Below are 25,052 nucleotides of genomic sequence, written 5' to 3' on the forward strand. Positions count from 1 at the left end.
AAATACCACACTGAGTCGAAATAAGCAGTAACTTCCTGTTTATTGGAGGAAAGGCCTTGGTACAAGAAGAAGAATAAGAATTGCAGCTACGTCACCCTCGTCTTTCCACCTGCCCGGGGTAGGGGGGGCATCTCGGGATGAGAACAATGCCCAAGTCGACAAAGGCCCGTTTCAGGGTGAACCGAAGAAGCTATGAATCTGGCAACCTGCTTTTGCTTTCCAGCAGAGTTAAAAGTATTAAAATTGATGGCTAAGTGGAGTTATTCTAAAGTTAGCTGTGGTCGTTCCTGGGAGTTAAATGCTGGTTAAAATAAGCTACGATACTATGCGCCCACTCTCTGCGTAAGAGGCAAGGAAAAGGGGGTTTTGCAACTCGTGTGGATTAATATGAATGCCAAGTGAAGGAAAGCCCCAAACCATTCTCTGAACTAGCAGATTTCAGGGTGGAGTCAGATGGCCACTTGGATCTACAGGTAGTCCTCGCTTTACGACTAGACTTTCCCTTGCTAAGCAATTTATGATTTTTTTTTAACGATTTTACGATCTTTTTGCCACGGTAGTTTAAGCAATTCATGGCAGTTGTTGAGTGAACAACATGGTCGGTAAGTGAATCTGGCTTAACGAATCTGGAAGCCAGCTGGGAAACTTCAAACGGACCCTAAACAGAGGGTTGTAAATTGAGGACTACCTGTATCCTCTCAAAAAAGCCGTTGCTTCCTCTGAAAACTGCACCTATAAGAGGAGCAGCCGCTGTTTGTTGCCTCGCCTATCTCGACATGGACAAATTCAATATTTAGGCATAGGATGGTTATTTGGGTAAAAGAAATGGAAATCCTCGAAGCTGTCAACAATGTTGTGTGTGTGGTTTTTGTTTTTGTTTTTTTTTAAAAAAATAGTGATTGCATTTAAAAAATAATTTGGGACAAGCACCATCGAATAAAAGGGTCCTTGGACCACAACATCACAGCTGTGAGAGCCAAAAGCTAAATGAGCCAGTGGCAGGGCTGTTGCATGGGTGCAGCATTGTCCAGTCTCTGGACCAGGAATGTTTTCAATGGACATCCAAGAGAAGACAGGTGCCTTCCCCCAAAAGAAGGTGCCACACAGGTGCTGTAGCAAGCTTTGGGTCGTACACATTGAGAGAACAAATGGGCACCTATTTCAAGCCCCTTGAACATCTGTTTTCCTCCAGCTGCCAGATCTTTGCAAGCCTCTCTTTGTTTTCTATGGCTTTGCAAAAGGGTTCTACCCCAGGAGATGGGGAGATGTTCTGAAAAAGCAGCCATGTGAATTCACCCTTGCTGAGCTGCTAGTCCCCTAACCGGCAGATATGCGAAGCCAGGACGTGGGAAGTGTGAGATGTAGCCTGCACCTCTACGTTTGGCAAGAGAGCAGAGCTGGCTGCTGCAGTTAGTCAATCCTTTATTGGGCATGGCCTGTAGAGGGAATGGGGAAAAGAGCCTTAACATCCTTTAGAAAAGCAAAAAGAGGGGTGGGCTTGGGGGGCTACAATGCAAATGCTTACAGCCAGGCTGCTTGCAAGCCGAGGGGATCTCCAAGCGGCTTCACAGGAAAGAGCTGAGCGGTTCCTGCTGCTGCCCTTCACTTTGCCCCCCCCTTACAGCTTCTTGGCACAGTTGGGGCAGTAGACTTGCTCCAGGTGGAAGACAAAAGGCTTGTTGGCCAAGGGGATGGAGCACTTCTTGCAGTTGAAGCAGTACTCATGCCAGGAGTGGCCTTCGTGGCTCACCACATTGGTGCCTTTTCCAAAGCCTGGAGACAAGGAAAGAACAGAGAGCATCACACAAAATGAAATTTAATGTGGACAAAAGCAAGGTGTTACATCCAGGCAGGAGAAAGCCAAAGGTACGAGTACAGACTAGGCTTAACCTGGCTCAAAAACTGTGAGAGGGACCTTGGGGTCCTAGTGGACGATCACTTAAACATGAGCCAGCCGTATGTGGCAGCAGCCAAAAAAGCTAACACCATCCTGGGTTGTATAAACAGGCATAGAATCGAGATCACGCAAAGTATTAGTACCACTTTATAAAGCCTTAGTAAGGCCACATCTGGAATACTGCAACCAATTTTGGTCACCGCATTACAAAAAAGTTGTTGAGATTTTGGGGGAAAAGTGCAAAGAGCAACTAAGATGATTAAAGGCCTGGAGACAAACCTATGAAGAACAGTTGCAGGATTTGGGAATGGCCAGTCTAAAGAAAAGAAGGACTAGGGAGGACATGATAGCAGTCTTCCAATATCTGAAGGGCTGCCACAAAGAAGAGGGGGTCAACTTATTTTCCAAAGCATTAGAAGGCAGGACAAGAAACGATGGAAACTAATCAAGGAGAGAAGCAACCTGGAATTAAGGAGAAATTTACTTTCAGTGGGAACAATCAACCAGTGAAACAGCTTTTGCCTCCAGAGGTTGTGGGTGATCCACCACTGGAGTCTTTTAAGAAAAGTTTAGACAGTCACTTGTCTGAAATTGTATAGGAGCTCCTGCTTGAGCAGGGGACTGGACTAGAAGACCTCCAAGGTCCTTTTCAGCTCCATTCCAATCACAGTTAGGGAGGTGCTGCTTCTCCAGAAGAGGGAGAGCAAGAAAGAACGTAGCCACCACATGGTTCACCTGGAACCCTTCAGCAGATGCTTGGTTGCTTACCTGTTATGGGGTTCTTGCAATTGTTGCATTTCTTAGCCACGAAAGACTTGTAGCAATCCACGCAGTAGAACAGGTCTTCAACTGCGGTGAAGCGTTGCCCGCCCAGCTTCTTGGTGCAAGTGGCACATACAAAGCACTCGGCATGGTAAGGCTGATCTTGGTAGGAGACGCCTCCAGAAGTGATGGCCTTAAAAGAAACCAGCCAACCGACAATGTTGAGTTCACGGAGTGGAACAAAGGTTAGCCTTGAGTCCCAAAGGCCCTGTGGAAATTCTCCATCAAATTTGCAGACCAAGGGACTGAATTGTTTCTCCAAAGTTGTTTTGGGAAGGAAAATTCTCCCAAGAATTCCTTACAGGCCAACTCAACAATCCCATAGGAGACATTCTCCTGGGGTTGCATGGAAGCCAAATGTTTCTGAAACGCCAAACACTGAATTCCAGACCAACAAAGGACTGTACCGTGGAAGACAATACATTCACACAACCATCTTGGCCACCTGGACACTAAAGAAATGCAAGCATCCAGACTCCCAATGATGATGGTTTAATTTAAACTCTGTTCCCCTACAAATGATTTTCTAAAGCAAATTGTCTTTCATCAAACTGAATCAGAACATTTTTTTGAAGCGTGCAACGGAATTTTCCTACCTAGATCATTTTCTACCCATCCATTTATTTCTCCTTTTCAGATCTTATGTTTGCACATAATCCCGTAAATAAGGGCCAGGAAGCTCCATCAAAGGCCTATTTCAAATGAACTATTAGAATTTAGCAATAAGTGTCAACTGGACTTCTCTGTGAAATAGGAATAATTCATTACAGATCACCCAGCCTTGGTTTTTAGCCTCCTATTCTCTGATGTCACTGGGCAAAGCTAGAAAATGAAAGAAAACGGGATGTACAATTCCCAAAGAGTGCATTTTAATGCAGCCCCTCCTTCTAAATCAGGAAGCTCCAAATTTGGCAACGTTTAGACTTATGGACTTCTGGTCCCAGAATTCCCCAGCCAGACATGAATGGTAGAGTTGGAGGGGATTAGAAGGATCACCTAGTCCAATGTTTCTCAACCTAGGCAGTTTTAAGGCTTGTGGACTTCAATTCCCAGAATTCCTCAGCCAACCACCATGGCTGGCTGAGGCATTCTGGGAGTTGAAGTCCACGAGTCTTAAAGTTGCCAAGCTTGGAGACCCCTGTTCTGAATAACGAAGGGACCTTCAACTTCATGTTCTCATGTCTATAGATCCGAAAGAGAGAGGGAGACATGGTTGAAAACAAGAAAAATGGAGCGATGGTGCCCAAGACTTACATTCTTACACTTCACACAAGCCTTGGCAAACTTATGCTCGTGGCAGGAAACGCAATAAATCTCATCTCCTTTGGGGAAGAAGCTGGCTGTGCCAATCACTTGCTTGCACTGGCTGCAAGTGAAACAATCCTTGTGCCACACGGTCTTCTTGTATTCCACGTTCTGGTCACCTGCAGAGAGGAGAGAAAGGGAAGGTCCCTGAGATGGGAGCTCTTCAGAGCTGAGAAAAGAAAACCTGGAATTGCCACCAGGCGTCCATCAGATCATTGGTGACCTCTTCGGGAAAGGTCTACGCTTTCAATCACAGGGAACTACAGTCCTTAACTTACGGCCACAATTGAGCCAAAACATTTTTTGTTCAGTGACTTTTACCCCGTTTTACAACCTTTCTTGCCATAGCTGTTGTCTGCTCTCTATGGCAGAACTCTTCCACAATTGGGGGTGTCCAGGAATCAACCTCAACTCAACACAAGCTTCCATTCCTAAGCCACAGTTGGCTGAATAAGCCACAGTGGGCTGGATTCAGCCCAAAGAAGTCATGTTAGGCTTCACATGATGGGTGAAGCAGCCCAGATCTCCCCAAGGTGGAAATTGCTCTGGGATTAAGGCAGACCAGCCACCCATGGAGGAGACTGGCCCCTCCCGGCACCCTCACCTGCCACAATGGGCTTCAGGCAGCCTTTACACTTAGGAGCATCCTCGTTGGTGGTGCACTTGTTGCACCACACCTTGTTGTTCTCCTTCAGCATGAAGGGCTCGTTCACCAGAGATGTGTAACACTTGAAGCAACGGAAACAGTTGTCGTGCCAGTAGCGGTTCTTGAAATGCAGCTCCTGTGAGAGCAAAGGAGAACGTTTTGAAAGGGGTCTTTCTCCCAGAGGCAAAAACTCCAGCTGCTCTCTTGTCAAAAAAATCACACCATTGTCCAAAGGACCCCACCCAGCCTTTAGCAATTTGGGAATCGACCATTGCAACCAGGGGCGTTCCAGCTTCATGCCCTACCTTGGAATCGGCCCCGATGGGCTTCCGGCACTCGGCACAGGTGTTGGCGCAGAACTTCTCAAAGCACTTGACGCAGCAGTGGCGTCCCTCCTTCTGCACATACTTCTTCCCATGCAGTGGGGTCCGGCAATAGTGGCAGTCAAAGCGTTCAGACATGGTGCCCACGGTGTAGCTGCTGGGACCTGCAGTGGGAAAGACAACATGGTAGAGTTGAGGGCTGCAGGAAGCCTTGAGCACCCCAGCGGGGCATTATGCAAGCCAAGCCAAGAAGCGAAGACAACAGTTGGCCCTGTTCTCATGAAGGGGCCGGTGCAAGTTGGAAAACTGGGCCAGCTGAACCTGGCAATGAAGCATTGAAGGCGAGGTTGGACCCCAAAGAGACCTGGGTGATGCCACCTTCCCGTAGACACTTCTTGGCCTTGTGTTTCCGGTTCATGTACCCCAATGTTGCTTGTGCCCACTGCATCCGCAATTGCCAACAGCAGACACCCCAGAACCTCGTGGAATGGTGGCGTCAGTGTGTTGACACTCTCACAGTACAAGTTTCTCTGAGTGCGACAGGAGAAGACTAACATAGTGTGGCAGGATTTTTTTTGCTCAAGGTTCATTAGCACCTGCATTGAGGACCAACCTGGAGGCTAGGCAGGCCCTCTCTACTGAGTTGCCAGGCTGTGACTGGGAGCTGTGAAGTGGTATAAGAGGAAGTGATCCAGAATCTCCACTGGGTCAGTGTTTACACCAGATGGACCAAGAGTCCATTTTAGCATTAACTGCAGAAAATGAGACAAATAATTTTTGCATTGCCAGGGAGAGCTAAAAAACTCCCAGCTCCCTGTCTTCTCCTGATGCTCAGCAAAGCCACAGCAACAAAAAAAAAAGTCAACCAAGCAAGGAGATTTCATCCAACTATTTCTGACTAGTAGAACAGTGCAGAGCTGGCTCTCCCTCAACACACCCACATCCGGGAAAAGGGGGCAGGACCCAGTTGCTGTTAACCACATCCTTCCGTTCTGGTTCATAAGGACCGGAAACTTGATAAAGCTACTGCTGCTATCATAGATAAATTTTAAGAAAGGGGAAGTAGCACAATAAAAGACTGACCGATAAAAAAGACAGTCCTTGGCCATCTTGTGTTATTTGCAAGGACAGAGTTGGGCTGAGCTATTCCCGTGGTCTTCCGTGAAAACAAGAAGTGCATTGAAAGAATAAAGGGGAAAGAAGAATGTGGCTGGCTGAAAAACATGGGAAGTTGCAGCCCCTGGTTGGCAAAGCCCATTATATGCTCCCCAAAATTCAACAGGGTTCCCCAACTCTGAAAAGTTGGGAATGTCTGAACTTAGGAGCAGAGGTGCAAAAGTCCTGTAGATGTGCTTCTCAAGAGTCAAGCTCACCAATGTGGGAATAGCTTCTGACCCTAAGAAATAATTTATGACAGCAGCATCTGGCTGGAGGTGGAGTTCCATGAGGACAGGTCCTCTCTTCTCTTCATCTGGCCAAAAGGTCCAACCACCTTAACCTTGATCCCCAACATGGGATGGTCACTGGGTCACTCCAGAGCAAGCCAGCAATCCACAGCAAGACTAGGGAAGGCGAAGAAAACCTAGCTAGCAAATCTAGCCAGGGTGCTAATTGCCAAGCATTCTTTCCCTCCTGCGCCTAAAAATAGAGCAATTACCCCATTGTTTTCTTGACTCATTCGCCCTTTAACTGGATTACTTGGAATTTGGCCTTGCTATATAAAGTGTGTTGTATCATAGCAACGGTGTACAGGCGCACTCCCCTCTCCACAGAGGGGAAGGGCAGGGCTGATAAGGCAGGATATGTGCCAGTCTCTCCAGAGATTTTGCAGAAAGGTGATAAACCTGCCACAAAAGAGTTCCAGGCATGAGGGCTGTGGGGGTTGTAGTGTGTGGGGGGGGAGACTGAGTGAAAGAGATGAACTTTGTGGTCCTCCAACATGAAGAAGGGGGACTGAACGGAGTGTGGGTTTAAAAAAAAAAAAAAATCCTAGAAAGCAATTGGAGCTGAGTTCACATGTTACATGAGTAGAGTAGGAAGGGACCTTGGAGGTCTTCTAGTCCAACCCCCTGCTCAAGCAGGAGAACCTATACCATTTCAGACAAGTAACTGTCCAGTCTCTTCTTTAAAACCTCCAGTGATGGAGCGATTAAGCTGAGGTTTTGTGAAGTGCTGTTTATTGACTGGCCAGGCTTGCTGGGTGGTGGAACAACTAAAGCCAAATGGAAATAGACCACCGGGCAGGCACACGGCCATCCTGTTAGGGCCTTTATCATGGGAATTGAGCTTCTTATGGGGTTCCCAAAGAGACTGTTTCTGCTGTCTGGAACGGCTGGTTTTTTTTATGGTGTCCTCTGAGATTATTGGTTTTTCTTGTGTAGTATTTTAGCGGCGTTTCTAAACCAGGGGATAAAAAAGACTTCAATCATCTTAGCCATGCCTCTACAAGTTTGTAAGAGCATAAGATGTTCGCATGAGGTATTTGGGGAGAAAAACTGCAAACCTGCACAGACCCATCCTTGATTTACAGTCTTTCTTTGATGTCCTTTGAAGTATCACTGAGAAAAAGAGACAGCACTTTCCAAGAGATGGATGGATGGATGGATGGATGGAAAGGAAGGGTGGAAGGAAGGAAGGAGCATGGCAGCATCATAGAACAAAATACATTCTTTTCTGTGCATCTAATGGTGCAGTATTAATCCATCTGAGCAGAAGAGGGGATGAAAGCAAAGAGGGGATGAACGCTCAATATCCAGCTCAGGCAGCTAAAAATCCAACTATTCATTATTCACTATTAATGTTCATGCTAAGACAAGTTTCTAGCCCACATGATTGAGAAGTTTGGTTTGGAAGTGATTAAGAGGGAAGGTGGGTGCCCTTACAGAAGTTAGATCCAGGAAGACCAACAGGGTTGACCAATACTAAAAATCAATGAATGAAAAGATGCCAATAATTGGGGCCAGGTGCAGAATCCAGAGTCTTCCTTGCACAAAACCTTCAAATCAAGTTAAATGAAGCCAATATTTACCACTGCCACAGACCAGCATAAACTGGGGCAAGAACAGTGGCTAAAGGGAGGCCCAGAAGCATAAAATGTACATGAGGGATATCAATGCGATTTGAAAGACCTACAAAATAGATGGGTAGAATGAGATCAACCAGAAGGCCGCCAGTTGCTAGCGGTGAAACGCTTTGGCATCAGAGCATTGATGTGTCTCCCTGCTCTCGATTGGCTGGGTATTCAAATCTCGGCCATTCAGATATAGCATCGTACCTGCAACCCCATCCGAAAAGCCAAAATAAAACCTTGTGCAGAAGGCATCTAATCCTGATTGTGCCACATTGCACATACCCCAATTTTCCATTTTGATTCCACCCCCCAAACACATTTTCTCTTACAAGGTGGGAGGGAAGGAAGTCCTCTGACAGAGGAAGGGGTACATGTTTTCAGAAAGGGGGCCAGCCAGAGAGCAAATAACCAACATAAATTAATCCAAATCCTGAACAAGAGACCTTCAGGGATTTTCCACACCCTCCAGCCATGTCTAAGGAATTGGCTCTTAACCGCCTGTCTCAGGGCTTTTGACTCTGAGCCTCAGTTGACCTAAGCCAGTGCTTCTCAACGTTTGTGTGACGGCGACTCCCGTCACACAAACGTTCTGCGCATGCGCAGCGCCGCGCGCATGGGGGCGGCGCCCCAATGCGCGGCGCCCCAAATGCGACATGCATGCGCGACGCCCCCCCTGCGCGGCGTGCGTGCACGGCGCCGCCCTCATGCGCAAAGCGTGTGCACGGCGCGCCCCATGCGCAAAGCACATGCGGGGGCGCACTCGTGCACGGCACGCATGCACAGGGGCACCCCTGTGTGCGGCGCGTGTGCGCGGCGGCGCCCCCGTGCGCGGCGCCCGTGCACGGCGCCGCGAAAAATGGCGGATCGCCACCTTTGGCGACCCCCGAAAAATGGTTGATCGACCCCAAATGGGGTCGCGACCCATAGGTTGAGAACCGCTGACCTAAGCTGTAAAACAGGCAGAATAAAACGGCTGGAGGAAACCTCTGAGGATCAAGTCAGCTTTACAGCCTTTCCATCTGAATGGGAGCTGATTAGCTTGGTGTCCCGGTTAAGACAGGAAATCTCCAAGCATCCATTCAAGCCAAGTTGCAAAAGATTGAAGCTGCCTCCTCCAAAATCCTCCGCTGGGCTTGTTGTCTTTTTAAGGTCTGTAGAAGTATTATAGTTTTTGCAAAAAGCCATCTATTACAGTGCCTGTATCCAAAACTGGAAAAGAAATCCGTGCAGAGTTCTTTTCTGCAGCCTTAAGAGCTTCCTCAACCGCCTGCAACTTTCTGCAACGCCCTCCCGAATCCAGGACGAGGGGCATTCGGTCAAGCAGGGCCAGGAAGGAAAGGACCCCCCTGTTTCTGGCCACTGAAGCAAATGTGCCCTGCGGGGAACTAAAGCAGCTGTGGCTTCCTCATCCATTCCCACCGTGCATCACCGATTCTGGTGCCCAGTTACCTGAGTGCCGGTGATAAGCCATGCTGGTGTAAGGGCGAACCGACTCCTGGCTGGGCTGGATCAAGAGAAGGGAGCTGCTGAGTGACCTCCCACTCAGTTCACCAGCATATACTTAAGGGAGGCTATTAATAGGGGGCCAGGGCTTCCCACACATGTCCACACCCCTCGCCCTGGCCTGTGGACTCCATCCCACTCAAAACATCTTACCATTTTAGGAGATCTCCAGGGAGAAAGAAGAATAGAGCCAGCGGAATGAAGCACCCGCAACATATAAATACCTGCCGACTTCAGACTCCAAAACTCTCAAATGCCTGAAGGAACCCGAGACTGGATAATTGGCTGCAAAGAGCAGCCGGGGTCAGCATCTTGAAGGGGGCCGCACCACAAAAATAAAAGATTAGTTATGGGGCCCTGAGAGAGTGCTGGGGTGCCCCCTCCCCCCTCCCACGGCTGGTCAGGCGTGTGCCGGGGGGGGGACAAGAAACTCACCAGCACCCCTCAAATGCCCACAATCGACTCTATTTCATTTTAGCTTGCTCTAAATATAAATGAGATGAATTCACCCAAAAGCTTTGGAGGAGCCCGGTGGTTGGAAGAACAATAAAAAAGAGGGGTGATTCTGATAGAGGATGAGAGATAGATGAGAAAGAGGGAACAGATGAAAGACAGACGGAGGGAGGGAGGGAGGGAGGGAGGGAGGGAGGGAGGGAGGGAGAGAGAGATGGATATAGATAGATATCACAAAGTTAACTGGAGACAAGGTAGAATACAAACTAAATATCCATATCACATAAATTCGAGGTAATAACAGCTGAAGACATTCGGCCCCCAACTACTCAGCACAGGCCTTAAAGTTCATCTACCATTAGTCATCATTAAGATTATAGCCCTCCACAAAATTTGCTGTGACATCTGAAACTGCCCCTGACAAACATTGGTTTCCAATTGACCACTGAGCAATGACTTGAAGAGGGTCTCTTAACTTATCCAGGCCAATGTCCTGCTCCCCGTTTTTCTTTTCACCCATGATAACATGAAGGGATGCTCTGAGATCCAGGGAGTCTGCAATTCAATCAATCAGAATAGAAGAGCTGGAAGGGACCTTGGAGGTCTTCTAGTCCAACCCCCTGCTCAAGCAGAGATCTTATATCATTTCAGACAAATGGTTGTCCAGTCTCTTCTTAAAAATCTCCAGTGTTGGAGCACCCACCACTTATGGAGGCAAGCAGTTCCACTGATTAATTGTTCTCACTGTCAGGAAATTTCTCCTTAGTTCCAGGTTGCTTCTCTCTTTGTTTAGTTTCCATCTGTTGTTTCTTGTGCTTTGGAAAATAGGCTGACCCCCCCCTTGTCTATGAGAGCCCCTCAAATATTGGAAGCCTGCTATCATGTTACCCCTGGTCCTTCTTTTCATTAAACTAGTCATACCCAATCCCTGCAAACGTTGCTTTACCTCAAGGTCAGGGTTTGGCCTGATTGCTGGTTAGGTCTAGGGGGTGACTCCACTGAGTTTTCCTAACCAGTGTCTTCCCTAAACCCTAAAAGGGAAAGGATGAGTAGGACAGGGTCTTCTCACATTTCCCCATCATTTGGCACCAGAGAATGAAAACAGCCTCAGCATGGATGAATCATTAGTCACTCTCAGCAAATGGAGAAACTCTGCAGGGGTGAAGAGAGAATGGAAAGGGCATCACATCTAAACTTTGGAATAACATTTCACATTCGGACAACCTATAAGTGCCTTCTGAGGGGAGGGGGGAGGGCTGTTCCAATGCCAGTAAGGACTGGGTGCGGTTATGGTTTCATTTGGAAAGAAAGGCCAGTCCAAAAACATTGGCCTGGCGCAGAACATAAGAGAACCCTCCCCAAGAAAAATGTGGATGGGATCTAAAAGAGAAGATGGCTTCCGGGGATAATGAATACGAAGAGAAGAGCCAGTGTGAAAATGCTGGAACATTTCTTTTATACAGGAGTTGCTCCATCTGGCTTCTCAATGGTTCATTTTTCTTGCTTTGGAAAGTGTCCCAGGTTTGACCCAGATTAGCAGTGCAAAGGCTGGGCACAGAGAGAGGGAGAAGATCAAAAGGTCTGCAGTGCTATGATGCCAAGCTAAAGCTGACTGATGGTGTCCAGTCTTCTTTCTGCCAGGGACCTCTTAGCAACCCAGCAGTGACGTTTCATTTCAACAACAGGTGGGACTTTATCAGAAGCCAAGTAGAAGAGCAAATATTTATGGAGCAGGACAGTGAGTAAAACCAAGTGTAAAACCAAACAAACCAGGATGTCTCTGGTGGATAAGATTTTAACAAATTCCAGCTCACTCTTTTCCATTCTTCATAAATCCTTCAAAGTCTCCACTCAGATTTGAACTTCCCAGAACCACCTCCTGGGAGAGACCCTGTCCTCTTGGCCTCAGATGCCCTACCAGGTTGTTGGCAAGATGCTTTCCATGAAAGAAGACCAAAATTAAAGAAGAGGATTCATGAGATGGTCATCAAATGAATGGGGTCACCTGATCCAGCTCTGACAGCTCTTCATGGCTGCTCCATAAATGGTGTATGATCTTCTCCAAGCTCCTCATTGCTATTGTCGTTTGCACCCAACACCATCCAATAAAAAATCCATTAAACAGTGACCAGCCTGGGCAACGAGCATTGCCCGTACTCACTTAAAAGATGCAAAAGTGAAGATGTAAAAAGCTGATCTTTGTGGGACACACCTTCGCCTATACAGTAGGTATAAGTATGCTCTTGATTGTAATACAGAAAATAGACACCCAACTGTTTTTTGCCCTTGCGAGCAAAAAAAAAAAAAAAAGACTTAAAAATAGCACAGAAAGAAATTGTTTCTGCTTGTAAGACTAGGAGGAATGTCCAGCCAAATGGTTGTCCTACATCTGGAGAGATCAATTTACAGCATTCTGGAATTCTCAGGGGGATGAATTGGCCAGCTGTTTGCTTTGGGGAGAGTTGTAGCCAATTGTATGGAAGTTTTTAAAAAGCATTTTGTCTAATTAAGACCAAGAAGACCAAGAAGAACCACTGCCATGATGGGCTAGAGTTTCATGTTCAAATCCTCTCCGTGGTAGCCCCTGAAATACTGGAATGCTGCTATCATGTCCCCCCTAGTCCTTCTTTTCTCTAAACTAGCCAAACCCAGTTCCTGCAACCGTTCTTCATATGTTTTAGTCTCCAGGCCTTTAATCGTCTTTGTTGCTCTTCTTTGCCCTTTTTCCAAAGTCTCAACTGGAGGAGTGATGGATGCATGGTGATATGAACTATTGGAGAAAAAGAGATACAAATCTGGACCCCGGCGATGATGGTGGCCATGGGACGGTCCCAACTAATGTCACTATCCATCTGTCATTTCTCTACCAGAAGAACAAAGCTTTCCAATGACTCGATGGAGTGGAATCTATTGGAAGGGATTATCTGCAAAGGTTATTCTGCAAATAGTCCGGATGAAGTCTGCTATCTTTGGCACAGAGACAGGCCAAATGGTGTCCTAAAATTACTCTTTGGGCTTTGGTCCATCGTCCTCTACCTCTCCATGAGAACATGCCAAACACAAAAAAAAGGCATCCTCACTTGAAGGAGGATCTAATCCCTTTGCAACCCTGCCAGCACAAGGGTTTAATTTCCATGGTGTTGAGAAGGCAGCTCAACACACACAGAAGGAGGCAGCCAGATTGAATGTCAGGGGACGGTTTCTCTAACTAGCAGGAGAGCCCCCAACTGCTTGTGATGAGAAAAAATGAGGTTGAAGGACCCAAACTTAATAGTTGTTCCCTTGAGGTGCTGAATGGTTCATCTCTAGATCTTGAGAACTTTTACCATCCGTTGAGGTTCAGAGGTGGAAACAGAAGACTTGAAATCAGCCGCCCCAAAACTTAAATTTGAGGGCCAACTGGGACTCAGAGGGAACATCTGAAGGGAAAGACATTTGATATCCTCTGGATATAACTCTATGAGGATGGAAGCAAAACAGGCTGCAGCACAACCCCCGGTAGATGTTACTCTGCGGAATTAATTTAGATTAAAACAGATTGGAGGACTTCAAACAGAACAGAATTTAAAGCAGAGTTTAAGCTTTCCATCAGCTGAAAGTATATTGAGTCTTCTTTAAAATCTAACCTTTTATAAAATTTCAGCTCTAGATGGTTAAACCTCCCTTTACTTTTATGCAACTCCTGGGTTTGCTAAGAGGCTGTCCTAAAAAGCTCAGCTAGATGCCAAAGATGGCTGCTTTTGCAAAAACTCCCATGGGCCACCTCACCATGCTTCATTGCATGCCTCTTTGCCTGTCAATGGACTGGCCCAGTTCCTTGTGTGACCAAAGACACCTTCAGAACCCTTCCATTCAAGGTATTTTAGGAATAATTGGGAAATCTATCGGTCTTCCTCAATCCCTTCACCAACTTTCTTGTAGCTTGCACACAAATATCAAATTTATAGAACAAGCTAACTAATAGTTGTGCCCTTTGAGTCAGAAGAGATAAGTCAAGGCCCCATTATGTCCCGGCCTTTATTTCTTATTCACCAACGGTCCATAAAAGCTTGCCTTCATCTTCATCCTTGAATGTTTCATCTTCATCATTGAAAGTCTTGCCTTCCTCTTCCCCAGGGGTGCTCCCGTTCATGTGGGCAACCAGAGGCCTCCCGTCCTAGGCCACTTCTTGGGATGCTCTCAGGATACAGGAGGAAAGATCTGGCAGTTGCTAGGCGCTGAAGGACCAGGGAAGTTCTGGTTGTTGCCTGGCAACCACCTTGAATTCTATGCATCTCTCAAGCCTCAGAGATTTGTATCCTCCTTCCTAGCCTGGTGCCTTTCAAAAATATTGGACATCAACTTCCATAATCCACAGCCATCTGGAGTAATGACTTCAGGATTCAATGGAAGGTTGCTGGGGTTTTTTTAATTTTATTTTTGGGAAAAGCTTTACGTGCCAATGCATTCATGACTCCACACTAAATAAATAAATAAATAACCGTCTTGGAAGGTTGCAAATGTTTTCTGAGACGAGGCCAAGAAACCAGCAGGGTTGTTCCTTCGCTCAACTTGATGGAGGCTTTATTTAGCCAACCGTGGCTAATTTGGGCAAAGCTAAGCAGGATCCAACTCAATGAGTATTGAGATTAGGACACCACCAGGAAGAGCCAACGCTGGAGACTAGACTTGGAAGTTTGTTTGTATGCTTTTAAGCAGAAGGCTTTCACAGCAAGCCGTCTCTATATTTTTGCCCAGAAAACTGTGAACGTTGCACAGCATCATCAGCAGTGGCACCCAGCTCAACAAAGCCTTGACTTTTTCACACGTGAAAGAGCTCATTAATGTTAGCTGCCGAGGCACCAGAGATGTGATGGGAACACTGCTTCATAATGTGTGTCATTTGATTGGTTCGTTGTCCGCTTCACAGTTTGCAGAAACACACTAGTTAAAAAGAATGTCTAAACAACACGGATCCTGAAAATTTAAATGTTTTCCCTCCTGCCTCCTTCAAAAAATCACACTGAGTCACCCAGAAACCTTTTCATTTTCCAATATACATGATAGATGGGGCTTTGGGTTCCTGGCAGCGGGTCTGTTTAGGTAACGACAACAATAACACAAGCCAGACTTTATCGTTAGCGGAGACTTTGCCTCTCTGCATGTCCAAACAGTCTGCGAGGCAGGAAGTGGCGGGGAAACCAGAAGGAAGAAGCAAGGTCTCTGCCAACTCTTGCATTAGAAAAAGAAAAATTGCATTTTTTCTTTTTAACTCAAAACTGTAATCTGTGCAAGAAAAAGCTCTCCAGCTCAATCTCCTGCATACTTTTAGCTTCATGTTCCCTCTTTGGCTCCGAAAGTCCAGCCTTCCACATTATCAGCCCCCTTGTTAACGCCATGGTATGAATTTATGGTTTAAATTAGGACTTGGCGAGAAGGCCAGCCGCTCTCAAAAAAATCCCCATGAGTCATGTGTTTAGAATGGATTTCTTCCTTGGCTTTTTTGACACCAAGAATGCAGATCTTGGGGCTGGGGTGGGGTCAAGGCAAGGCAAGGGAAGGGACAAAAGGGCGCCCGGCTATTAGGGAGGTGTGATTTTTGCACAGCTGAAGGCCTCTGTGGTTGGCCACTTCCTGCATGCCAAAAAAAAGGGAGGGGGGAGAATGCAGCTATTTTAATTACACGTAATTTCCAAAATGAGATGGATTCCATTTATGACTTAAGTTCCCTAATGCATTCAATGATCTTTTTTTCAAAGGTATCGCCTGCCAGCACAGGTTTTAATGCACTGCTTTTATCAATGTTGTAGTCTCCCATTACTCATAAAAATAGTCTGACCACCACTGACCTGGGGGGACGGTCAGTGCCACAAAAGCCATCTGAGTCAAATCTCTCGTTCCCGGTGGTGAAAATTTGGAGAACAGCAACTCATACTGGGAAGCATCTGGAATCCCCTTTGAGCAGGGAATCACGCAGAGACACATTGGCAATGCCCCCCCTCCCTCGGAAGAGGCTCTGGTTTATTCTCCCAATAGAAAGGATTGTGGAATCTGAAAGATTTATTGTCCTAGGGGCTGATCTTGTGTCCTATAATTTTATACTGGCTCTGAAGAATGTAAACTATTTTCCCACTCTTAAATCAGATTTATAATTAGAGGATGCCTGGATGGCTCATTCCGGAGATGGAGCCGGGATTTATTCTGACTCTTGTCTTGGAAATAAAACAGGTGGAGTGGGGGTGTCTGAGCAGCCCCCCCCCCCTTTAATTCTCCCAACACTTGGAATAAGGGGAATACAACTGCAGAAATTTAGCCCCTGCAGGGCTGAAAATCATGCTGAGAAAGTGTAAAATGGTATTCTTTCACATGTGCAAACTTCTCATGCTTTAAAAAAAGCAAAACGTCATCCAAGTAGAGTTGGCTGGGAATTATGGGTACCGGCATCCGAAATGCCTGGAAGGCCTCTGAGTCTTAATTCCTCTTAAGTAAATACAATAGTTCTTATTGCCTGTTTGCCTGGCAATATGCTGGATCTTTTCTTATGGGAATAAATTTATTCTTGGGGATTAAGTTATCCCTTTTATGAGGATAAGCAAGAGCAATGTTGAATAAGTACCATGAACGAAGGGTTAAAATGCCCTCCTATAATTTGGAAGAGAAATCAAGAGCTTTTCAGGACAAGCTCCCTTCACCTGTCCGGATAGGAAATGAAATAAACAGATTTATAGCAGCTGTTTTCAAGAGATGCTTGCTATTTGCTCCTCATTCCTGGCCTTTTTTTTTCTTTCCTTCCCAAAGTCCATTTTATCCATCAAAAACCCTTCCAGGCATCCCTTTTCCAAAAGGGCAGTTTTGCAATTTGAGTTTTAACCCTCTTGTTGGCTGTGAGGTGAGCAACTGCCGTATATAAAGGGTTGAAGGCAACCTTAGCAAATTTAAGATAACTGGATTTCAACTCCCAGAGTTGGCTGGCTGGGGAATTCTGGGAATTGAAGTCCATAAGTCTAAATAAACAAATAAACCAATCCAACGAAACTTCATTTGGGAACAAAGTTGTTTGGCCTCAGAAGCCTACAGCTAATTTTGTACACATTATTCTTATCTGTGACCATAATAAAAGACTGAATTTTTGGCACAGACTTTTCATTCTGCTCAACCCTCCCAAGCTGCTTATTCTGCTAAAGAGGCAGGCAAAATATCAAGCTCCCCTTGTCTCTTGTGGCAGTCAGTTCCACCAGTGTTTTTATAAGGCGGGGCTCTTTCTGTGAAACCAAGGCAGATTCTGGACTTGGAAAACTGTTTATTTGTTGGGCAGAACCTTTAGTTCCTGCTCCTGTTCCTGTTCTCAGAGCCGGGTGCAAGAGACACAGGAGGATCTATATTATCCACGGAATGAGCCAACCCAGGTCATCCTCTGTTCAGTGACTGGGAGGAACAGAAGTTAAATCTGATTTTGCTGGTGCCTAGATAGATAACATCTCAATTGTTCCATTTATCAAATAAGCCATTCATCCAGGCAACCTACAGAGGGCAGCGGAGGGTAGTTTTTTCCTGAACTACATTTCTCTGCTGCCCCCCCCCCCAGTGGTCAATCCAGAATGCAACCAACAAAAGATTCCGAAGTCAAAAGATTGGCGAGTTAGCCTGTATTGTTGTGAGGGTGGGTGTAGATATTGAGATGCTGCAGAGCCCTCCTTGGTGTCTGTCCAGTGAAAAACCCTTTTAGTCCACAGCAAAGAAATAGGGAAGTAACAGTCAATTGGAAACAGTAGTCCAGTTTTACAAGGAGTAAAACTTAATCCATTTCTAGCTGTTCGGTGTAAAGTTCCCCTTGTCTTTGAAATCCTGTTTTACTAGTAATCAGTCAAGGGAAATGACTCTGTCAACAAAGCCATAAGGGCAAAACCTATATGGACTGCCTTCATCCAGAAAAACTAGCCAACGACTCTGGGTTTTTCAGAGAGAGCCTAATGGTGAAGGCACCGGGCTAAAAACCAGGAGACGGTGAGTTCTAGTTCTGCTACAGATATGAGAACCAGCTGGGTGACCTTGAACCAGTCCCTCCCTCTCAGCCCAACCCACCTCAGAGGTTGTTGTTGTTATTGGGGAAGATAGGAGGAGGAAGGAATATTAGGTCTGTTCACTGCCTGGAGTCACTTATAAAAAATAATAAGGGCTGGATAAAAATAAACACAATAATAAATAGTAAGAATCATCTTGGCAAGATGAGCAGCATAGAAATCTAATAATATAAAAATAAAGCAGATCTGATCCTGCTTAGTTTTCAAGATTAACTATAGCTAGCTAGGACCTTGTCCGTTTTTTGCAAATCACTCCAAAATGAATATCTGCGCATTTCGCACCACACACAAACACACAAACTATTTGTGTGTGCTGGAAAAACAGAGTCAATAAATTTAATTGCAGTTGAATTAAGGAAGTGATCCAAGCTGGGTCATTACTGACAACAAGTCTGGGGGATGGTGAAGATTTAGCAGTAAGGAAACAATATAAGGGAAACAGTTAAAACTTTTGGGACAAATCAGGGTTGAATTTAATGCTGCCCTGATGCCATTAATAAGGTCCTGCTGCATTACTCTAGAATAATCCTACCATTTATCAAAAGTGTTTATTCCGTATCCTGGAAACGGTTGATTTTGTGAATTGTGAAATAAAATTGGAAAATTACGTTGCGTTCATGTCTCTCCTGAAAGAAATCAGCAAATAAACTAGACATGATGTCAGCCTCGCTATCTTTTACAATACCTTAAGCTAGATTCCCTCTCCCGTTTCATTTATAGGCAATTTTTTAAAAATGAAGGGTTTTCATGCTTGTTTTTCTATACACTTTCTGTGAGGGGGATGGGCGGTTTCAGAACTGAATAGATAGATAAATAAATACTGGGGAATCCATTTATTTATTTACTTATTCATCTCCTTTCTGTACCGCCTGTCTCATCTAAATAATTCCAGGAGGTTCTGATGAAAGCATAACACAAAACAAAAGCATCATTAAGAACAAAGTTGAAAACAGAATTAAAAGACAGGGTTACTGTGTTAAAAGTTCAAAAGTTAAAAAACTAAAAGGGCTAGTTTCCCAGGGTTAGCTAACATTCATGCCAATGATAAAACGGTTCAAACCAGGGATCTGCAGACCATGATTTTATTTATTTTTTTATTTTTTTTGTGCCCTGGCTGTTCAAGTCCTATTTGCCATCTACAAAACACAAACTCAGAGACTTCTCAAGGAGCTGATCACACCCAAGTTTAGCTTCTTAGCGTTAGTGTAAGAGACAACAAGTTGAAAGGTTTACGATGCAAAGACAGATGTTTAAAACCTCTGGCTTTCTTCAGAAATCAGGAGGTGGTTTCTAGCACCTATTCCAATTAACTTTATTAAAATACATAATCACTTGCCTTTGAGGAAGTAAACAACAGGTCACAAAAGTTTGTGCCTTTTACTAAAGTAAATTAACCACAGTTAGAAATAGGTGCCAGCAGATTCCTCCTGATCTTTGAGTACTATGGACTGACATTGCTTCTCTCTTGAAATTTCGGATGATATCAAACTTAAAAAATGGTCCTAGAAATAACACTGGGGTAGGGATGGACAAAAGTATTATTTTCCCACCTGAACAAAAGGGAATTGCAAAACTACAAAGCATCAGGTCTCTTCATCAAACGTTTGAGCAGAACTACCAAACAAAAGAGAGAGAGACAGACTTAATGCACTCTCCAGGTTTAGCAACCTTAATTATGCGAAGCATGCAAAATATCCTTCTATTTTTTCTGGTCTTAAAGACTGTGGTGGATGGGTTAGGACTACATCCCCTAGAAGCCACAGCCCAGCCTGTGCTTCTAGCTGAGAGTTGTGGGACTGGTTGTCCCCATGATGGGAAATGTTTGCATCCAAAGCCCACAGGGAACGGAAAGTTTTAATTTGCCAACCCATATTGGATAGCCTCCTTAGGATGCCACGGAAGGAAATTAAACCGAAATTAAATCTCCTCTTTTAAAGGGAGGAAGGAATGCAATTCTCCTTTCCTTCCAGCTTAGTAAAGAATGAACTTTGACTCGGCTTGGGTTGTTTCAACTAAGCCTCCAGAACGCATTGCCTTTTTGCTGCGTCCCCTAACTTGCCAAGAGGACCCCCAAATCTCAGCTCGTCTACCGGGATGCAGAAGGAGATGCTAGAGAGGAAGGGGGGGAAACAGACTCACCCACCACCGGCAGTGTCTTCTAAGCAGCTGTTTGGGTACCAGGAGAGCCTCTGCAGAAGCCGATGTGCAGGAGAGCGAGAAGGCAGGGCAGGAACTAAAAAGCCATTTGATACAGGGTGGAGCCCTGGAGGGAGGGAGCTGGGCACGGAAAAGAAGCAAAAAAGAAAAGACAGAGAAAAGAAGCAACAGATGGGAACTAATCAAGGAGAGAAGCAATCTAGAACAAAGGAGAAATTTTGTAAGAGTGAAGACAATTAACCAGTGGAACAGCTTGCCACAAGAAGTTGTGGGTGCTCCAACACTGGAGGTTTTTAAGAAGAGACTGGACAGCCACTTGTCTGAAAAGGTATAGAGTCTTCTGCTTGAACAGGGGATTGGACTAGAGGATCTCCAAGGTCCCTTCCAGCTCTGTTATTCTGTTATTCTCTGTGGATTTGGGACAGAGGTGTCATGGATCACTGCTCAAGTCCTTGGGGCTGTTATCCACCAGCGTTGTCCACTTGAAAAAGGATTGTTGGCCACTATCAAGGGGCTGTCATGGAGAAGAGGGGTTCAACCTATTCTCCAAAGCACCTGAAGGCAGGCCAAGAAGCAACACATGGAAACTAATCAAGGAGAGAAACAACCTGGAACTAAGGAGAAATTTCCTGACAGGACAGTGAGAACAATTAACCAGTGGAACTACTGGCCTCCAGAAGTTGTGGGTGCTCCAACACTGGAGGCTGTTAAGAAAAGATTGGAGAGCCATTTGTCTGTCATGGTCTAGGGCTTCCTGCCTGAGCAGTGTGGACATCACTGAGGTTGCAGATGTGCTTTTCTCCAATTTGATGTCAGCTTCACTGCAAGTCTGAACAAGTCTTTGGCATGGGGGAAGATAAACCCTTCAAACAGAATAAGGGACCTTGGAGGTCCTCTAGTCCACCCCCCTGCTAAAGCAGGAGACCCTATACTATTTCAGACAAATGGCTGTCCAATCTCTTCTTTAACATCTCCAGTGATGGAGTACACACAATTTCTGAAGGCAAGCCATTCCATTAATTAATTACTCTAACTGTCAGGAAGTTGCTCCTTAATTCTAAGTTGGATCTCTCCTTGATTAGTTTCCATCTATTACTTCTTGTCCTGCCTTCAGGTGCTTTGGAGAATAGCTTGACCCCCCCCCCTCTGCTTTGTGGCAGCCCCTCAAATATTAAACACAGCCATCCTATTTCCCTTAATCTTTCTTTGAGTGGACCTCCCAGTTCCCACAACCATTCACCATATATTTTAGCTTCCAGATCCCCAACCATCTTTATTGCTCTTCTCTGCACTCTTTCCAGAGTCTCGACATCTTTTTTGTATTGTGATGACCAGAAACAGGATGACAAACAGATTTTGAAAAGAAAGCGAAAAGGGACAATTCTCCCCTCCTCAGAAAAAGGGTCCCTGTTACCCAACCTTTTGGAAGAGGTTCCAAGTTGCAACAGGGAAAGATGACAATGGTAGGATTTGGGTGCAAAACGGACAAAATGTGCTCGTAAAATCAGCAGTCTTAAAACCAGCCCTTGGCACCCAGAAAAACTGGTCTTTAGTGCCATAAAAGGCTTGGCAGGAACCAGCCAACCCTCAGTTCAGTTCCTCCCTGCTCCCCACCACATTGTCACAATTCAGAAGAATTGACCCACGGCTTATAAACAGTTCAGATAAAATTGCACTGAAGGGAAGTGACTTCAGCCACCAGGAATTTTTATGCTGAAGGTTGGGATGGAGGTGGGGGGGGGGGCGAGAAGGCCAGAAAAATGAGTGACAGTGGAAAATAGGAGGGGGCATATCTTTTATTGCCCCTGGGTTACAAAATTCTCTCCCCCTCCTTTTTTTTTTCAACCCGCCTGAGGACTTAGCACTCGTCAGAAGGTTATGGTGAAATTTGTTTCCACTCAGTTTCGTAAAGACAAACAGTGGAGGTTTCTTAGAAAGAGAAAAGTGTTTCAGGGAAGTTGGTGCCAAGGGAGGGGGCTGCAAAAGTGCCAGGCGACTCTCCTGAATGAAGGGCGAGGGTCTCGCAAGCTTCTCAGAAGACCAGGGGACTGAGGGCCAGGTGTGGGTTGCACCTCGGGCATCCTTGGCTGCAGTCTCCCTGGCTGCGCTGCCTTCCAGTGGGATGGAATTGGAGGGGGGGGTTGGGCAGCCAAGCAGGCTGCAGAGATCTGGCAGGCTGGTATTGGGGTGAAGCAGCATCGCTGGCAAACTCAGAAGGGCAGCCTGGGAAATCGTCTTCCTCAAAGCCCTGGGAGTTTGGGGGTGGGGTGGGGAGGAAACTGTAGCTAACTGTAAGAGGATTACTAAATAGAGGCATCATAACTACTAGCCGGAGCGTGGAATGGTTTGCAAGTGGAATACGGATTGACCCGTTGTGATTGAAACATAATTAAAGGAACCCTGACTTGTTCCTGTGTTTGGATCCCTTTGTCTGGTGGTTCCCCGGTTCAGTTATATAAATGTGCAGCATAAGGAAAACATGCTTTCCTACCTACCTTCCTTTCTCTCACCCATCTTCCTTCTTTGTTTCTTTCCTTCCTTGTTTGCTTCCTTCCTTCCTCCCACCCTTCCTTCTTTCCTTCTTTACTTCCTTCCTTCCTTCCTCCTTCCCTCCCTCCCTTCCTTCTTTGTTTGCTTGCTTCTTTGTTTGTTTGCTTGCTTGTTTCCTTCCTTCTTTGTTTGCTTGTTTCCTTCCTTTCTTCCTGCCCCCCCCCCTCAAATCCAGCCTTGTTAGTTAGCCAAGGTTGCAGGATTTGGAAACCAGAAACAAAATTTCTTTCCCTAATTTTTATTTGCCGTGCAGGAGCTTTGTTAACTTGATCATGTCTTTCCATATTTCTCACTATTTCCATATAAAACATTTCCTCAGTGCTTTAATACTTCCTCATAAAGTTGTTGATCCAAACCTGGATCATTTGGTCCGTGTGTTTTTTCACTTTCCAGAATGGTCTGCATGCTGGCTGGGGAATTCTGGAAACCGGTCCACACATCTTAACATTGCTAAGGTTAAGCAACACTGTTCTAAAGGATTGACTGTTTAGGCTGCTTGCTAACATTGTTGGACATTGTATAGCAATAGCAATAGCGCTTAGACTTATATACCGCTTCACTGTGCTTTACAGCTCTCTCTAAGCGGTTTTTCAGAGACAGCATACAGTAACACATAAGGGAAAATTACAAAGATCTCGACTAGAAATCCTATATTTCTAAAGCGATGAGCTTAACGGCCCTCCTCTCTTAGAAACAGCCCTTTTGCTGCATAAATGGTAATGGGTGATTCTTTTTTTTCCTCTAGAAGAAAATCTCTGTCTCAAGTTTGGGGAATGATCGGAGGGAGAAGAAGAGACAGGATGACAAGGGAGGAGAGACGTGGATGGATGCATGCAGGAAAACTCCTAGCTACAGATTTGAAAGAAACGGCTCAGTTCAGTGCTAAGCACAAAGATGGCTGGGAAAAGCACTGGGATCTTCCGGGCACGTACCCCTGTCTGGCTAGGATAATGAAGCAGGAGACAAATGAAGATTTGGCTTGCTGTCCAAACACAGAGCCGAGCGTGAGCCAGGGTGACTTGGAAGAAGCTGTTTTATTAGTCACTGATGAAGCAGCTGCAGCCGAGAAAAAAGCTTTATTTGGAAATGTTGAAACGAAAGGAGGGAGGTGAGAAGCTTTCTGTTTGTTTATTGCAGAACGTGCTCAGGAGGAAGTGACCCTAATGAACCAATTCCCAAGAGCTAAATAAGGAAACATCCATCTTTTTTTTTCTAGCAAGAGCTTCCAAAGCAGACATCCAAGTCTCTGCTTGGGTAAGCCACTTGTTCTACCAAGTGTGAAAATTCTCAGTGGTCTCCCATCCAGAAAGGAACCAAGGCCAACTTGCTCTATTTTGGAATGCATTTCTCAAGCTGCTGCTGCTGCTAAGTCTTTACTTGGTTAGTGCAACCCAGTTCTGGAGTTCACCAAGCCGGTTGTCTGTTTGCACGATGTGTAAAATTGAACTGGTTTGTGGCCTGATGGTTGTGTGAACCCAAAGAGAGATCAGAGTTGGTGGCTGGAGAGGAGGGAAGCTGGAGGAGATGCCACTCTTGAAGGCCTATCAAGCCTTCACAGCTCCAAGGATGGCTGAGATCTGGCAAATCCCGGATACACTATTAGCTCCGTTCACAGGACGCAGCAAACCCACAACTCAAAACACTCTTCAGCTTAGCCGGTGTGTGTGGATGTAGCCAGAGAGATTAGCTTCTGGCATAGGAGTGTCTGGCCAACCTTGTCCGTTGGGCTTTGCAGGACATGGCTCTTAAGCATGGGAAAGCATGTGGAGGGACGACGGCCAGAGAAAGCAGTCCAGCGTGTTTTAATTTTTGCATTCAGGAGGAATCGACCTGTGGCTGTTTGCAAAGCCAGCATGTGGGGGAGAAAGATTTTTGCCTGGTGAGCAACTATATTTTGCTTTCCACATTCTCCAGAGATTATGTAAAAGGGAAGCAGCAAAGCACACATCACCTTAGAAATGAGGGTGGCTTACTCAAACACACACAAACAAGCACACCACGTTGGGAGACTGCAACCATATATGGCAACTTCTAGCTGGCAAAAGCCATTCCCCCCACACCCCCGAGTTTGGACCCTCTCTGGGCAGGGCAGGGCAGGGCAGCTGGTTTGGGTTGGATATTGTTGGGAGAAAGAGGCGACTGGAGACAAAGATCCCAGCTAAGAGAGACTCCTGTGTAAATACGTGATAAAGTATTCAAAAGTTTGTCTTGTTCCAAATAAAAAGGAACCCCCGTTCTTAGGTTCCAGCATATAGAAATCCACGTG

At 45.7% G+C, this 25,052-nt stretch overlaps 1 protein-coding gene across 2 annotated transcripts; it reads right to left on the reverse strand.

Annotated features, from left to right (window-relative positions):
* Window positions 1–21: 21 nt before the first annotated feature.
* FHL1 (four and a half LIM domains 1) lies at window positions 22–20,338 on the reverse strand. 2 transcript variants are annotated; one of them, XM_039354768.1, is made up of 6 exons: window positions 20,219–20,338; window positions 4,976–5,157; window positions 4,629–4,806; window positions 3,974–4,143; window positions 2,666–2,852; window positions 22–1,773 (listed from the first exon to the last, which is right to left on the reverse strand). In XM_039354768.1, the coding sequence occupies exons 2-6, from the start codon at window positions 5,129–5,131 to the stop codon at window positions 1,619–1,621; spliced, it is 846 nt and encodes a 281-aa protein (XP_039210702.1). In that variant the 5' UTR covers window positions 5,132–5,157; window positions 20,219–20,338; the 3' UTR covers window positions 22–1,618. The 2 variants fall into 2 exon arrangements, with proteins under 2 accessions (XP_039210702.1, XP_039210701.1); XM_039354767.1 differs by lacking the exon at window positions 20,219–20,338 and adding an exon at window positions 9,513–9,666.
* Between the last annotated feature and the right edge of the window lie 4,714 nt (window positions 20,339–25,052).

Source organism: Crotalus tigris, unplaced genomic scaffold (genome assembly GCF_016545835.1).
Source record: "Crotalus tigris isolate CLP2741 ecotype Arizona unplaced genomic scaffold, ASM1654583v1 scf7180000018585.330925593:3314079, whole genome shotgun sequence".
Classification (NCBI taxonomy): domain Eukaryota; kingdom Metazoa; phylum Chordata; class Lepidosauria; order Squamata; family Viperidae; genus Crotalus; species Crotalus tigris.